The sequence below is a fragment of the Papaver somniferum genome, unplaced genomic scaffold (genome assembly GCF_003573695.1).
Source record: "Papaver somniferum cultivar HN1 unplaced genomic scaffold, ASM357369v1 unplaced-scaffold_117, whole genome shotgun sequence".
NCBI lineage: Eukaryota > Viridiplantae > Streptophyta > Magnoliopsida > Ranunculales > Papaveraceae > Papaver > Papaver somniferum.
This window is the reverse complement of record NW_020620714.1, coordinates 4680579-4697687: the sequence shown is the minus strand read 5'-3', so window position 1 is coordinate 4697687 and position 17109 is coordinate 4680579. Positions and strand designations below refer to the sequence as shown.

The 17109-nt window shown below is 35.6% G+C and overlaps 1 protein-coding gene, 1 long non-coding RNA gene and 1 pseudogene across 3 annotated transcripts; 2 read left to right on the top strand and 1 right to left on the bottom strand.

Moving 5' to 3' along the window:
• Positions 1-365: 365 nt before the first annotated feature.
• On the bottom strand, positions 366-3221 carry LOC113329977 (E3 ubiquitin-protein ligase RGLG1-like). 2 transcript variants are annotated; one of them, XM_026576835.1, is made up of 10 exons: positions 2917-3221; positions 2552-2783; positions 2342-2455; positions 2159-2256; positions 1777-1856; positions 1576-1681; positions 1322-1449; positions 1073-1232; positions 921-983; positions 366-804 (listed from the first exon to the last, which is right to left on the bottom strand). In XM_026576835.1, exons 1-10 carry the CDS (start codon positions 2962-2964, stop codon positions 721-723), a joined length of 1113 nt encoding a protein of 370 aa, XP_026432620.1. In that variant the 5' UTR covers positions 2965-3221; the 3' UTR covers positions 366-720. The 2 variants fall into 2 exon arrangements, with proteins under 2 accessions (XP_026432620.1, XP_026432619.1); XM_026576834.1 differs by having other exon boundaries at positions 1064-1232; positions 2917-3219.
• A 4005-nt stretch (positions 3222-7226) lies between these two features.
• On the top strand, positions 7227-9391 carry LOC113329979. Its single transcript, XR_003350040.1, has 4 exons — positions 7227-7348; positions 8349-8411; positions 8569-8700; positions 9123-9391. It is a non-coding gene; the product is annotated as an uncharacterized LOC113329979 (long non-coding RNA).
• Positions 9392-14743: 5352 nt separating this feature from the next.
• LOC113330163 lies at positions 14744-16603 on the top strand (annotated as a pseudogene).
• The last annotated feature ends 506 nt before the right edge of the window (positions 16604-17109 follow it).

Genomic DNA, 17109 nt, shown 5'->3' with positions numbered 1-17109 from the left:
AAAAAAAAAAAAAAAAAAAAAACTTAAACTCAGTACCAATTCAAATATAACCACTGATATATTAACTTAGATCTTTGTCATCGTTTTCAAGCACTTAAATCAAACAAAACATCTGTTTTTTTATATTGGAAAACAACTGCTGGTACTGTTTCTAAGGTTTCATTGCCTACAACGAAACAAGCAAGGTCTGGATTCTGGAGGTGGATTCCAGAATCTGAATTATATGATCACGATTAGGAATAACAAGGGAGGTTGTCTAATTCTGAGATTCAGATGTTGGTTCAAGAGGCTGAGATTTACAAGTTAGAAGATGAAGAACACAAGCGGAAGGTGGAATTAAGGAACTCATTTTCCGGTACAGTTCATAAAAAAAGGAAGACTGTAAATGCACAATTCATAAACATCATTGAATTCAATACAGACACACCACTTTTGGTGGTGGAAAATGCAGAGAGTCCAGAGATGTAAAACATTACATTTATTTGTTACCCTGGCTTCAACTCCAGGTTTTATTCTTGCCTGGTTAGCTCAAATGACAATCAAACATTACATGTAAGAATGAGAATGTGAAGAAATGAAGAACAGTTCTTGGACAGGGCAGACCAATAAAGGGCCACCTCGAGCAACAGCCCGGAGTGTGCCACTGCTCTGTTGATTCCCTAGTAAGTTAGGATACTTTGACTAACAAAACATAGCGAAAGAGGGATCAAATGTGATTGGTCATGAGTAAAGTTTGATCCTGATAGTAATTGGGGTTTGACAGATGGGGCATAGTGATAATTCCCTCCCGCATTCTTCGCATGTCTGGGGAAAAAAAACGAATTCAATTCAAGTAACATATATGGAATCATCAATGGCAACTTAAAATATCTAGCATGGAAAAATGGAATGTACAAGTTCAAGTTGGAAATGTAAGTTACCCGATGGCCACATCCAAAAACGAGATTCCTAGGATTCTCAAAACATATAGGACAGACTACTGCCTGTAAAGCAAACAAATGGCATCCTTAGTAGTCCCACAGTAGTTAAAATGCTTCGAAAATGAAAATCTCAGCGTACATACATCGTATGCCTCTTCATGAGTGTCCTCTGCCAAGCGAGAAATCGAAGCAGCAGCACTATTGGAAGAATCATCACGCGGTAGTTGATCAGTTGGACAAGGTAAAGGTGATTGCTGGTAGTGGTGATTAGTGGGAGGAGGTAGTGGACTCCTCCACCGCTCGTGTGTGTGGCTGCAAGAAATGCGCATTTGATATTGAAATTTTTTACAAAGCATAAAGTGAAACTGATAAAAAACAATCTCGCCATGCCAAACCCTTACCCTAAATGCGGAAGCTCTAAAGTTGCAAGGTATTGCGCGGGTATTTCCATAAATGCTGCGAGAGCAATTTGTGAGCGCATATTCTCTAAAGAGATATCTTGGCTCCAGATTTCCGTAAAATTCACAAACTGCGAGGACGAAACACAACAAAGAAACTGAATGAATTTTGAAGCATCAAGGTTAAAAGAATGATTTAAAATAATGAACCTGAAATTTATCATAAAGGGCTACTGGTTCAAATGCAAATAATGAACCTGAAAATTATCAAATGTTCGATGCGGAATATTATTGTCAAACTCCTTCATCATATCCCAGGGTCCATCACCAACACCAACTAAAACAATTGATAATGGATATTTACTACACAAGCAGAAGAGATTAGCTTCATCAGAAGAAGTTCATAAACGATACTGTAAGTCGCAGAAAGATTGTGATATTCTTCTCCAAATAGTTACCTTGCTTTAACTATAGCATCAATTGTTTCCTGTTCCTGTCGACTTAACTGACCTATTTCTGTGTCTGCACTTCTGGTCACCTGTATCACCAATTTCGTATCAGGAGATAAGAAATGAATTTGAAAGTCCAAGAGTGCACAGCCTAATCATTTAAAGCCTGTGCCAAAGCACTAAAGTGGACTAGAGGATGTTGAGGCCCTGAACTTTCTGAATTGGGATATGTAACTAAGCAACTTAGATTATCTGCATTGATACACTAAAAGTGAAAGTGGAAAAAGCCGCAAGCCCGTTAGACTTGGTCATTTCTATGTCACTCACTCGATGGCTAGCTTACCAGTGACCTTCAGACTTAGATTATCTGAATTGAAATAATAAGACTAACCTGACCATCTGCAATAATGAGCAGAAGATGATATCGACGTCCACTGTTCTCCACAATATCTATAGCCGTTTCAATTATGGGAGCGAATGAAGTTGGCCCTATCATATTTTTAGAAAAAATAAACACTCCCAGTTGATCTCTATGAAAAATTTAACATAATTTGAAGGGACAATTTGAACAAACCAGCTAAGCGAACATGGGGAACAAGTTCTCTATAACACTCCAGAACTCCCTCGATGCCGTTACATGATCTTTGATCTGAATAAAAACTGAATACATCCTTATCATTTGTTGATGCTGCAAGACAAAACGAAATTCGTTGTTAATGATAATTTAACAAATAGCTCTCAAAGAAACTATATAAATGACAATAAGATAATGTGATTAACTAACCATCTCCGAATCCAAAACAAGGGATGAGATTATTATCTTCGCTATTTAATCCTGAAAGAGACCCCCCTATAACTGTTACCGCTAGCTCGTACGGGTTTTTAATTTCTCCAATGTGATGCAGAGACTTGTTGTTGAATGATGTAGCACCTGTCCACTCATTGCTCTTTGTGAAATCAATCCCAACAATCATGCCAGCGGATTCTAGACCAGAACCAATAAGGGCGTCTATCACCTAACATTAAAAGAAAAAGAAAAAGTAATGTTTTTGATGTAAACTGCTAGAAGTACCTTTTCTAAGAAATAAACCACATTTTTGAAGAACCCTTTGTCATTTCGTTATAGGGTCAGTAATCATAGTAGCATACCTGTTCTAAAATGTCGTAGTTATCATCATTCTGTGTGGATCTTGACATCTCCGGATGTATGTTTCTTCAGTGTCGCCAGAGGAATAGGGTCTTAAACTGGTGTCTGGTTTCCTTTTCTTTGTATCAGACACCACATGCACGTAAATAACAAAGTTCCCCTCTCTAGAACTCAATCAAAATCTTGGAAAGACATTGAAACTCTACAAACATGTCTCCGTCACCAACTAAAACTCTAAGATAAATTCAAAGTAGACGAATTCAGTATGCTAACCACTTGCAAATATAAAAAAATATCAACAGTTGTATACTTTTATCAAGTCTAACAACCTCTTGACTTGTCTTTAGACATAGTCTCCATCAAAAGAAATTTCCTTAGGATCATCTAAACCATCAATTTTACAGACTTTTCCTCTTACCAAAGAAACTCCTCTGGATTGATAAAGACCTGCAATACATACTTGTTCCACATTCATTCAGAATTATCAATTTATTCAATTTTGCTGTAAGTTCTAGGGTCCTTGTCCTAGTCAAGACAGACTCCAACTTTACCCCTATCAACAAGTTTGAAAAATTGAACACCATTTTTTAAATAGGCATTTCCACAAACAGTAAAAGTTCATAAAATTAATTCCATTAGCATATGACTGACCTGAAAGCGCATTTCTTGAGAACCCTATGCCAATTTAAAAAAAAAACTCATTACCATCAGAGATTGAGGGGAACTGACAGCGACGATATTATTATTTCGTCCAATAACATTGACCAATAGTTTAATCATCTTCCCTCCGACCACGAATGGTAATATATACTCTGTAATTTTCATTCGTTTCCTCCAAAATTTTCCTTCTACTGCTGTCCTCAAATGGTAACCCGGAATTTGAGAGAGAGAGAGAGCTCATACACTCACCTATTTACCATTACCACCCCCAAGCCCAAAACTCACCTTGGATATTTACTCATATTCAGCATGGGTGCCTAATTTGATGCTTATGGATTTGGTTCCCTCCCAAAGGCATTAATTTTTTTCATTTTTTTAAAAGTACCCTAACTAGGGATACTCTCATAAATTGGAGGATACTAAGAGTTATATGGGTTGGATTCTAGTCAAAGGGTACCTTTTTTAAAGTGTCCTCTTCTCTTCCTATTTTATTTATTCTCTTTATGATATAAGGAAACCTATTTTGGTATCCCCTTCCAAAATGACAATCACCTCCATTTCTGCTAACTCAAGTTCCAAGGTACATGCATGAGCACGATGGATCCATCGAACATAAGATATATCGGGAATTCGAGTCAAGCACTCAGAGTATACACCAGTGTTTTAAAACCCGGACTGAACCAGCCGGTTGGACCGGTGAACCAGTGAACCAATAAGGAAAACGGTCGGATCCAACACTGACCCACTAGCACGTTAAAAAAACCAGTGACTCGGATGTACCGGGCGGTTAGACCAGTAACCCATGAGACCCAGTCCGGTCTAAAACTGGTTTGACCCAGACTTCGGAATTAATTAAGGAAAAAAAAACGAAGAACAATTTTCACATTCTAAAGATTGAATCTGAATCCATGGATCTTCTTTCATTCCATTAAAATCACTTAAACATCAGAAACTTCATAAAAGACCCATGTTATTATTTCCTTTGTTTTTCCTAACTGATTTTCTGAATCTCGATCTCAATTTTTTTATGCAATTCTAAAACCCTTTTCACCTCATTTTAGATAAGAGATTATAACCGAAAGTATGAAGAAATAGAAATAAGAAGACTTATAGATCGAGAAAATCTTAAACATTCTATATCAATCACTACGCCATTTTCCCCGATTAGCAACTAAATTTTGCAACAGCTCTTATGCTGTTGCGAATTCGCAACTGATTCTGCAAAGGCTTAAATATTAGCAATTGTTTCTTACGGCTGCGAAATTTGCAATCGCACGCAGCAGTTGCGAATTTTGAGCGCTGTTGCGATTCGACGGCTGACCACACCACATGTGCTGCCCCACCATGTGCAAAGTAACACCTGAATTGCAGGTGTGCGAACAACCCGTGTGCAAGGTAACACCTTAAATCCCTAGATGCTATCATTCTAATCCCATTTCTATTCGAGAAACAATTCGTACTTTTGAGATTTTTATACTTTCTTCTTCCTACAATCTCACAACTTAATCACCCTCTCATAACTTCATCAGGGTTTGCTTCCTCTTCTTGAAGATATGCTCTGAATCGATGAAGAAGATTTTATGAAACGAAGATTCATAAAAAGAAGACCATCAACAACATAAAACGAAGATTCATCAACAAAAATGAATCGAAAGATGGGTATAATCTCTCCTTATAGTTCTAGTTCCATAGATTAACATACCCATCTTTAATTGAAATTTCAGGAAAAGAAAGTTTTCTATTTTGTAACCTAATAGCTTCGATTTCATCTTGTCTCTCTTTTCTGATTCATGATAAGAGTTGATGTTTGCGTTAATCTTATCTTGATCTTCCTTTTGAGATAAAATTTTCGAAAAAAAGTACCAAAAAATTTCTAGGGTTTTTATTCTCTCTGTTCTAAAATAGATATCTCAGTGAGTTCAGCAATTTATGTTTTGTTTTTGTACTCAAGTAATGGATTTATTGGGGTATTTGGTTTATCTTGTTGATAAGTCTTACAAATCCAGGCTGCTTCATGCTTTGCATTTTAATCATGCTGTAGTTGTCTTCTACTACATCTGTGGTATGTCTCATGAGGGTGCTTTAAGTGTATTATCTTCTTTATTGCAATTTATTTGATGCAATCGTTTCAATGAGAGTGCTAAGTCTTATCTCCTTGCCCTCAATTTGAATTTTAGGTTAGCAGATAGTTTAGCACTTATATCTGGTGATGTGCAAGGGCATTATTTTTTTTGCTTTGGCTGGATTGCCTGGTCTCATTCTAACGTGTTTCAGTAAAAGAGTTAGAGACGATCTAGATCAACCATGTCAACAATTGTGTTGTTGCTGCAGTGGGTAAAATTTCTTTCATTGGATAGATTACTGTGATGGTTGTCATTAACAACATCTCTTATCGCATCATTTCAAACCCCTTACTGAATCGAGGGAGAGAAAAGTCGATAAAATCTCAGAAACCTTAGATTTATAAATCTTGGGCAGATTCCATTCAATCTCTCTCTGTTAATTTCTGGTACACAATCTTTTTGTTTCTCTCTAACTTGTGTATTTCAATGTATCCTTTTCTTTATTCGTTGTGATGATGAAATAACTTAAAACTAGTACTTCGAAAATCATTCCTTTTGTTTTAATTTTTTTGTTGTAATCAAACTACTAAGATATAATCATGGGTTGATATCAATTTGGTATATTTTGTTGTTGAGAGCAAAGACCAGATGTGATTTTCTTTTCGGAGGTTGAAATTAAAGAACTAGAACTTTAAATTCATGGAGTTCTTTAAGTAGGATTGTTCTTCAATGTATAATCCAATTTGGGTTTAAGCTTTTATGTGTATATGTTATCAGGGTGGAGCCAATTCAGGCAAGCGGGGGCTGTCGCCCCCTCTTAGATTTAATCCTGGCTCCCTCATTGTCATGAATTAGCTGTTTAGTTCATACCTTAACTTCTGAATTTGGAATTGCAGGAATGGCAAAGCTACAAAGTCGGAAAATCTTAGTAAACATCCTTCTACATTTTCCCGTGAAGTCGATTTTGCAGTTCAGGTGTGTGTCTAAAGGCTGGTGCTTAATGTTGAATCGTAGTCATGGTTTTGCAAGATTGAATGGTGTGCTTAATGCTGGCTAATTCTGTGTTCGGGCGATGCATCTAGCTCCTTGAGCTTTCATAGTGTGCAGAGGTAAGGAACTTTTCCTCTCAATATCAAATTGTAATCTCTTGACCAACTAGTAGCAGAAAATCTAAATTTTCCATTTGTGTTAAATTACTTGAAGGTTCGAGAACAAGACTGCAAATGGGGATGTTGTTGTGGAATTAACGGTTGATGTAGGGGTAGGGGTTTTCCTTCCCTTTTGATTTGAAACTTGGTACTTGAGAGCTTACACAGATCCAAAACTCTGTCAAGACTTTATGAAGCCTTTGATTCTTCGTAAGTTAGCAATGTTGCTATTTGTTTTGAGCTTTTCTTCAGGACTTATATTTACTTTCAGTGAGAGTCTGTTCTTGCCATCCTTTGCTGATGAAAGTATTTTGTTTATATTTGTATCTCTTGGAAAAACTTTAAACATCGGTGCTTGATTGATATTGTTGTCGAACAGCTGGATATATATTGGTTTTCCTGTGGTGATCAAGGCATCGTATCTTTCCTTTTCTTTTAATTTCCATTTTAATGACTACTCTAAAGATTTCAGTATAACTATGGTATGTTTGATATATTTAGGAAATTGCTGGTGGTGGTGGATTTGGTATGCATCTTGCTGTCTATGATTCACTGTCATGCAGGTAGAAAACTTTTCTCATGTTTATCTACTTATCTCTTTGTTCTATTGAGGCAGTCTAGAAAAGCTTGGAAGTTTTTTTATTTTTTCTATAATCTTGTTAAGAGTATGGAACATCTCAGTCTCAAACGCATGAGCTTTATTTCATTCACTTATCTTGTTGGCACTTTGATAAGTTGAATGTGCAAGACTGGTTCAGAGACCTTGTGCAACATTCTCAGCTCCAATTTTATTTCCTGATTTATTTGGTGCATTTCCTGACATGCTTTTGTTCTTTAATGAAGATCTAAATGTGATGTAAGAAGGGAGCTTCACACTCCATCTTCTGATTGTTCTTGTATTTAATTGGAATTTGACATATTAGACACTGGTAAAATTACAACTGAAGTTAATCAATCTTTAACAATCCCAAAAAAGATCGAGCCAAATATGCCAAACTGCCTCTGAAATTTGAGTGATTTGAGTTGATCAATCCAAGATGGGTATATGCTTCATCGTGCGACTTAGTAACTTTGTTCATATAATGATAGTCTAAGGCGTTTTTGATTTTAGAGGCAAAGGCCTTTGTTGATTATTGTTGAATTATGCATTACTTGTTACAACTTTTGCTTACAGGATTAGTTATTGTGATATGCTTGGAATGGCATAGGCTGCATCATTAAAGGGGTGAGTAGTTGAAGAGTTATTGGGTCATTTAGGTGACCAACATAACAAGTTTGTATACAAGTGTGATGTTAAAAATGCAGACCAGATATGATTTCGTGGTTTACTTCCGAAATTTTTGACTTTGTACTATTAGTATTTATATCTGTTTGGTGTGTCGGTGGAGACTAGATTTAATGATTTGCTTCAATTAGCCTCCTACATTGTTTTTCTATTGTTATTGCAAGGCTCTTTGACATTTACTTAAGAGGAAGTACTTATGGATTTCGAGTTCCAACAAATCTTTGTTATTTTGTTCTGATTTTCGTGTTTGTGATGCGATTGTGTTTTCTTGTATGCAGGGGGATGAATTATCTTCATGAATGACAACTAGATCCCATTATTCGTTGTGATTTAAAGCCAAAGTAAGTGACTGAATGCAGGCTTTTTTTTTGTTATCTGCTTCTTTTTATATAAAGGGTTATATTCGGATGAGAGTCCTTCAAGGTTTCATTTTACGAATACTCATCTCTTGCATGTCAATATTTTGTGACTATGACCTGATAAGATTATTTTTTGAAGGTTTTAAGTTGAGAATAATGACAAACACAGAGCTGAAGGAATGCCTCTACAGCTGAAGGTTTTGAGTCAAGAATGTATCAAGCACGAGTTGTGCAGCATGCGACCTAGGAAGCATTGGATTCCCTTTTTTCTGTAAGTGATTCAATTATATGCAACTATAGAAGCAATTCTAGGGTCTCAGTGAATATTGAAGCAACTCAATCTTGCGGGACAAACATATCATGGATTCAATTAACAAACATTATATAAATTGTTAGTGAATAAGTCTCGTGTAAAATATGCAACATTTTCAAACTGAATCCATAGCTGTCTACTGTGTTATACATTTTCTTTGTTTCAGACTTCAATGCATGAAATGACCATGAATTTGTATATTTGGTACTTATGTTCGTGTTGTTTCTGAAAATGGGAATGAACTGCAGAGTACTCATTTCTCTGCGGAGTACAATGATTGTTAAACTGATTCTTTAGTGCGCACTTAATGTGTCTCTAGTAGTATTGTTCATATGTTTTCAGTGTTTTTTTGGCCTGAATTTGGTCTGAAAATGTTGCAGGGAACCCTTGACCAGGTCTTCAGCAGATTGACTTGAGTTTTTTCAGTTGCAAATAATTAGCAACGGCTAAAAATTGTTGCTAACTTTTGAACAAGAATAACAAAACCCGGTCCAGCTAAAAGGAGTCGTTCTAAGTTTTCTTGGTTATAAATTTCGCAACTGCTCTAGAGCAACTTGGGTGAACCGAGAACTGTTGCGAAAAAACTTTCGCAACGTCTCTGGACCTGCTGCAAAAAATATGCAACGCCACGTTTCGCAACGGCTTTTGCTGTAGGCAGCTGTTGCTATTCCGGAAAAATGGTGTAGTGCAACAAATCTTTGATTCTAATAAAGGAGTGATTAGTTTTGAATTTTGATGGAGACGGAATTGTGGTGGGCGTGGATCTGAAAGAGAGGAGGCAGTAACAGTTTAGATATGGAGTTATGGCTGGTATCAACTAGGTTAGAGAAGATAACGTTTGTTTAATACTAGGTTAGGGAGTAATTAAAAGGTTAAGAAGATAAAAGACTGCCTTAACGTAAATTGAATCTCAAAGTTATATTTATTAAGCTTGACTAATTTGGACTGGCCTAATTTGTCACGCCCATATGCTACAAGTAGCTAAATTTATTTCTTTTATATATATACAATGCCCCAGTGAACCACTGGTTCAATCACCTGACCCTGACCCAGTAACTTTTCCGGTTTGGCATCCGGTCCGATTCTTAAAACATTGGTATACACTAGTCTAAAGTGTCAGATCATAATAATTAACATTCCCTAGGATTTGTTGCATAGATACAATCTCAAAAGCGAATGCACATAGTCGATTGTTCATATTGGAATTAGGACAACCTACACGCAAAAGTCAACAAGATTAAAGAGTGAAGAGTGATACTAAAGTTCAAAGATTACAACATTTTTATCGCCACAGTCGGTATTGGATGCATCATGAAAACAATGCCAACTGTGTACTGGATCTCTATGTATATTTAACGGTTTTTGAAAAATTAATTAAAATAGTTGATAATAGTGAAGCCAATATCAATTCTTGTTCAACAAATATCGATTCTTACTCAACCAATATCGACTGTTACTTTTCGTATTTTGTGAAATTCTACCATGTTTTAAGCTACAATCAGCATTGTCGTATGATTATATGCAATACCGATTTTATTTTAGATAAGGAGTACCTCAATTACTTCATAATGTTTATTTTTTTACTTTTTTTTTTAAGTATCCCCAATTGTGGGTTCTTTTAAAAGGGCTTTATTATAAAAAAAAAAATTCACAACTAACACAATTAAACAACTACTAATTGAATTAACTTGCACTAACTAATACTCCCGGTAGTTAACTTGCACGAACTAGTAAGAAATAAGTTAATCAAAAATTTTCAATTATCTTCAACTACCAATTTTAATTTTCACTAACTCGTAAGAAATAAATTAGTCATTAAAAAATTTGCTGAATACGATATTTTACTTCAAATGATCCTTTTTTTTTCTTTTATGATAGGCCTCAAATAAAATGGGTATTCCTCAAGTGAGCTAGGTTAAAATTATTTCCACCTTATCTGTTGTTTCTTGTATAGTAAGTCTATTTTCAATTGGATCATCCTTCTTGGATACTTCGATTGTTTGATTGGAGTATTTTCGGTGTCCAGCCTACATAAAAACATTCCATATTAATTGCAATGAAAAAAAATGTGTAGATACAACTACTACTATCCACTTACATTATTCGAAATTCCTGGATATCTGGTACATCCAAATTAACAAATATGCTCGATGCTGGTGATGTAGCAAGGAAAGTTCGCCTTATTGAGCCAAGGAGATATTAGAAAAATACAATTTTGTCACCTCGAATGACTGATTTCATAAGGATTAATATCCATAGTACTTACCTAGGCGTTAGGTTACGAAGGTTCCTGTAACTATGACAATTATTGGCTTAGTACCATCACCTCCTATCATTCCATCCTGTATTGCTTCGGTCAATTCAGCCCATAAAGTCACAATCATAGTAATTTCACCGCATCAAAATTATACTGATTAGTTAGAGACGTCAAACAACAGATAGAATATTTAACCTTAGATGGATCAGCAGATTTTTCAGTTATCTCATGACGCCATACCATTGCTCCACAATCTGGGAGTGTGTTGCACGGAGATCCGAGATCGTTTATTTTGATACCCAATTCTGGTCAAACACCAAACAAATATGTTGTTTTGTGGATTGAAAATAGTATAAATACACGAAAAGAGGTTAATAAATTCATGTCATAAAAAATCCAACTCACCTGTAGAATGATCGATCACTTCAATCTCTAGATGGCCACCAATATCTGAACCACCCTCGGAGTTTAGACTTCCACTCCCCATTACAACATTTCTCTTACGTACCTCTTGATTACAAAGCAACAAAGATGAATGTGCATAGATTTCTTGTTATTGTGCTAGAAAAATAAGCATTTCATTTAACATTGCATCCACAAAATAGGTAAAGTAAAGAACTATAGTCCTAATGAATATTAACTAACATGTAGAATGTTCAACAGTGTCCATTGAACCACTCTTGGATCCAAAATCACTTTCCTCTAATGCCCCTTTCCTCTTAAGCACCCCTTGAGTACAAAACAACAAATATAAATTTCACCAATTAGTCGCCAACTCACTCATAGCCATCAACAAATATAATTAAACAGAGGAAATAAATTATGTATATAATCATCAGTGGAATTAACCTGGAATTGAATTTGTTTTGCAGTTCCTTTACACTACTATACTTTTACGCCTATGGCGATTCACTCTAGCCTGTTCTGGTTCACAACTTGGTTGTCCTGGCATCGCTTTCGACTGTAATCTTTCTGTAGGCATTAAAAATAAAACAACGTTTTGGAACATGATATTATTATGTGATGTTATTCGTTGAAATATGCATGTACCTGCATCTGTACTTTCGAGCAATCGACATATTTTCTTGTTTCTTCTCTCTAGTATCATGCCCTTTTGCTGCATGGATCATACGTAAAGGTAAAAAATAACGATTATGTTTATAAACTCACAAAATATCAAAGCATGCAGATGAAACACAATTTAATACCTGTATTTTTTCTCTTGTTCACTCCACTCTCAATGTTGGCACCCCATCTATCACCAAGTCTAAGGAACTCGACCCACTATTCTGCATCACATTCTTATCTTATTTTAGATCAAGTTAAATATGTATTTTGTAAATTGGATCCCACTGTATGGAATCAAAAGGATCTTCAAATCCCGTTTGATACATATACATGATCAATTTGCGATATTACGAAATCAAAAGTGATGGGTTTTTCTCACCGTGATGCAACCTGAAGTTGACGATCCAAAAACTAAACTTCTTTCTGAAATCAAATCAATGAAACAATAAAGACTTTCATCGCAAGAAAACCCAAGAAAAAACAATCGGTTCATCATGATTTCAAAAGTGTTGAGTTTCTTACCGTAATGTAGCATGGAATCTACGATCATAAAAATAAACTTGTTTCCTGGAATCAAATAAATCAATAAATCAATCAATGACCGTGAGTTTCCATATTGAATGCAAAAAAAACCCAGAAAAAAATGGGATTTTCGCGGCCTTAAATAGAGAGCTGATAAACCCAAAAAATTCTGGAAAAAAAACTTCTTCTTAGGAAATATTGTGCGTATCATTCTATTTTGATATTCACATTTATTTCAATATCATATTCCAATATTGTGTTCCTTGTTATTTTGATATCCATATTTATTTTGGTATCTTTCAAAATTATATTCCCATTTTTTTTCTTTTTGTTAATGATAACGTTTTTTTCTTTAGAAATCGTTCTCTTCCTTGTTATTTTGACATCCATATTTATTTTGGTATCTTTCAAAATTATATTCCCATTTTTTTTTGTTAATGATAACGATTTTTTTTCCTTTGGAAATCAATCCTAATGATTTTTTTTTTCTTTTTGTTGCCGATCATTTTTTTTCTTGGAATTCATAATCCTAATGGTTCTGTATTATTTTTATTTGTACAGGATTAACAAACTCTTCACTCTATGCGCGCGTGACTCTCTCCAATCAGGTATTTTCTTTTAATCGATGATGTAAATTATTTTTTCTTTTATTCAGGTTCATGTTTATGATTTTGATTAGGTATTTAATACCAACAGAAAGTGTAATTGCAAGCATTTTTCTTTTACTCGTAGTTTGGAGATGTAATTAGGGGGATTTTATTACAAAAACTGTAAATGGACGTTGGACATTGGTTTATTTATTTTTATTTTTTCTTATGAATATTTTTTTAATCATATGATTGATGATTGATTTAATTTTGATTTAATTTTATGATGAAATCATGATTAAATGTTTTATTTTATTTTGGTACTGTTTTATTTTCTTATATTTGTTTCTTAGATTAAATAACATTTAGTAATTTTAGGAAATTGTGATTGGTCAAATAATATTTTGTGGTCCCAAAAGATTCTACTGGAATTCTATTGGCTAAAATTTAGAATGGTGGGGTCAGAATCAACCAGAAACTCCGATTAACCACGTCACTTAAAAAACTCTGTTTTTATATAGAGAATTTGGTTGTTCCTGGCTATGTTTCAAGGCAGTGAAAAAGTTCATTGATAGGTTTTGACAGGCTCGATGTCACTAAAATAAAGTGGTAAAAAAAAGAAAGAAAAAAAAACTGAAAGGAGATGATAATAATGACGGCGGTGATAGTCTGTCAGTCTCGTGTTGTTGTGTCTGCTTGAGATATGTATAGGAAACCAGTAAGACAATGAATCTTACGACTTTTCAATCTAAAACATAAAGAAAATGGCATAGTTGTAGTTGCCAGTTTCCTCACAACCACACTCCACTATAACTATAATCATTATTAACCTTTCCATTGATTTATTAAGACTTAAGTCGGTTTACAAGATGGATACAAGTATTACAACAATCTTACTTGCTCCTAGATTTTCTTTCTCCCTCCTGATTTCTTATCTAACACTTACTCTAAGAACCCCCTTCAAGTAATAACCTCTCCTCTTTATATAAGATCTTACATAGTGGATGACAGCTAAGAGATCCTTTATTTTCGAATTCTTTATGCGATACACTCGCTCATGTACAATCACTCGTTCTCGCACAGACCATACTTTGCACAGATCTTCACACTTTACTCGTGACTTTGCTGACATCATCCATTGCGTCATCTCAACCTTGCTGTGTGCGATCTCCCTCGTTTAAGTTATGTAGTCTTCAATTCGCATACTTAATAACATGTGCGATATCTCACTCCTACAATAGTAAACTAATGTGTTGCTTTCACATAATATTAAATATCTGAATATGAACTAGTAATCGGAAGACCAGGCAACAAAAACAACATTGTGAAGAAATCATGCTGTGATGAATCAATTGTTTGGCTGAATATCTTATATCAACTTAGATTATTCAATTATCCATGCTTGTAAGATTCAAAGGTTAGACTATCGTGCTGAACCAACAACTGTTGACATATTTAGCCATCCATTTAACGTCTGTTAAGGGAAAAAGACTTATATATAAGCTCGTACCCTTCTCCTATCTAATTTCAAGTGTTGATTTTCTTTTTTATTGTGTTTTGAGTTGTTTTTCTTTTTGATTGTGTTTTAAGTGCCTGATTGATAAAATGGTTGGAAAAGCAATAGGGATAGATTTAGGAACAACATATTGATGTGTCGGAATATGGCAAAATGACCGTGTTGAAATTATTGCTAATGATCAAGGAAATCGTACTACTCCGTCTTATGTTGCCTTTACTGATTCTTATAGTATAAAGTATTTTCATGTACTAAGTTGTCTAATTTCACTCTGCGGATTCAATAACATGATGGTAAATGGTAAAATCTTTTTGATGCCTAATCGTTAGATAATTTTGTTGTTAAAATGTTTCATGAGAACGATACAGTCATACGCGCATCGTTTTTAATACCAAATTGTTTTCATTTTTGCAGATGCAAAACGTTTAATTGGAAGGAAATTTAGCGACAGCGTTGTTCAGAGTGATATGAGGCTATGGCCGTTCAAAGTTATTCCTGGGAAGGACGACAAACCCATGATTGAAGTCAACTACAAGGAAAATGTTATACATTTTTCAGCTGAGGAAATATCATCCATGGTTCTCTCTAAGATGAGAGAAATTGCGGAAGCTTATCTTGGTCCTAGTGTTAAGGATGTTGTTATTACAGTCCCTGCTTACTTTAATGATTCTCAGCGTCAAGCCACTAAGGATGCGGGTACTATTGCTGGACTTAATGTACTGCAAATCCTTAATGAACCAACCGCGGCAGGAATTGCTTACGGTCTTGATAAGAAGGAGACCAATCATGGGCCAAAGAATGTGCTTATATTCGATCTTGGCGGTGGTACTGTTGATGTTTCAATACTCACCATTGATGGGGGTGTTTTTGAAGTCAATGCTACAGCTGGAGATACACATCTTGGAGGAGAAGATTTCGATAACAGGTTAAATTATTTCGTGCAAGAGTTCAACAAGAAGTACAAAAAGGACATTAGTGGAAATCCAAGGGCTCTTAGAAGGTTGAGAACATCATGTGAGAGGGCAAAGAGGACCCTCTCGTCTACTGCTAGGACATCAATTGAAGTTGATGCCTTGTATGAAGGAATGGATTTTAATACGCCCATTACTCGTGCAAAATTCGAAGAGCTGAACATGGATTTGTTCAGGAAATGCATGCATCCTGTTGAGAAGTGTTTGGCGGATGCAGGGATGAATAAGACCGCTATAGACGAAGTTTTCCTTGTTGGTGGGTCGACTAGAATTCCAAAGGTTCAGGTTGTATTGCAGGAGTTCTTTGACGGGAAGGAACTCTGCAAGAGCATCAACCCTGATGAGGCTGTTGCTTACGGTGCTGCAGTGCAAGCTGCTATTTTGAGTGGTGAGGGAACTGAGAAGGTGCAGGACTTGGTGTTGCTGGATGTTACCCCTCTTTCTCTTGGTATTGAGGTTGGTGACCGAAAAGCTCTACACCACCTCCACTGATAATCAAACTACTGTAGTGTTTCCGGTGTATGAAGGTGAGAGAACTAGAACTCGTGACAATAACTTGTTGGGTGAGTTCGAGCTAAAAGGGATTCGCCCAGCACCCCGTGGTGTTGCTAGGTTCATCGTATGCTTTGATATGGATGCGAACGGTATATTGAATGTGTTTGCCCAAGACATGTCAACTGGGAACAAAAATACAATCACTGTTACAAACAACAAGGGTAGGTTGACAAGGGCTGAGATTGAGAGAATGGTTGGAGAAGCTGAGAAATACAAATTAGAAGATGAAGAACTACGAAGGCAGCAGCAAGAAGAAGGTGGTGAATATTGATAATTCAGGAAGCAGTTCCAATATTGGTTTTGAATTCATTTATCATGCATTTGCTTGTACGCTTTGAATTTGCTCTGGAAAAATGTTTGTTTTCTTTTTGAACATTTTTTTTTATTTGTTTTTGCAAAAACATAACACAAATGCCACCAAGACATCTTTAAACCAACTAGATTACACAAAAAACGGCAACAGCCTGTGATCTTTACCACCAAAATAATCTTTGCAGAGAATTTTCTTAAATGCGTGTGGAAACTTAGATGGCCACAACACCTCCATCCCGGCCTGTGCACCATTCTCTTCCAAATAATCTGCTGCTTTGTTTTGGTCTCTTGAACATTTCTGGAACATAAATGGCTGCCTGAGCTTAGCTACCATCTCTGCTATCTTCGTTAGCAGAGGCAAAACGAAGTGATAATCCTCTTTTACATAATGCATTACACATTTCTTACAGATAGCATCAGAAGAATTCTCTTTATTAAACAATGAAATTTACATCCATTCCTTGTCTGAAGAACACTCCTTACAAGCCGAATAGCATGTTTTGCATTGCAAAACAATTCAATGCCAAGAAGAGAATACTATAGTGCAAGTTCAATGCCTCTAGTCATGCCCTGCAACTG

Excerpts from the sequence above, each read along its gene's own strand:
- LOC113329977 (XM_026576834.1), bottom strand. The coding sequence starts at position 2,964 with ATGTCAAGATCCACACAGAATGATGATAACTACGACATTTTAGAACAG. Across the intron at positions 1,857-2,158 it reads TCATTATTGCAGATGGTCAG|GTGACCAGAAGTGCAGACAC; the intron begins GTTAGTCTTATT and ends TTGGTGATACAG. Across the intron at positions 1,233-1,321 it reads TTAGAGCTTCCGCATTTAGG|CCACACACACGAGCGGTGGA; the intron begins GTAAGGGTTTGG and ends CATTTCTTGCAG.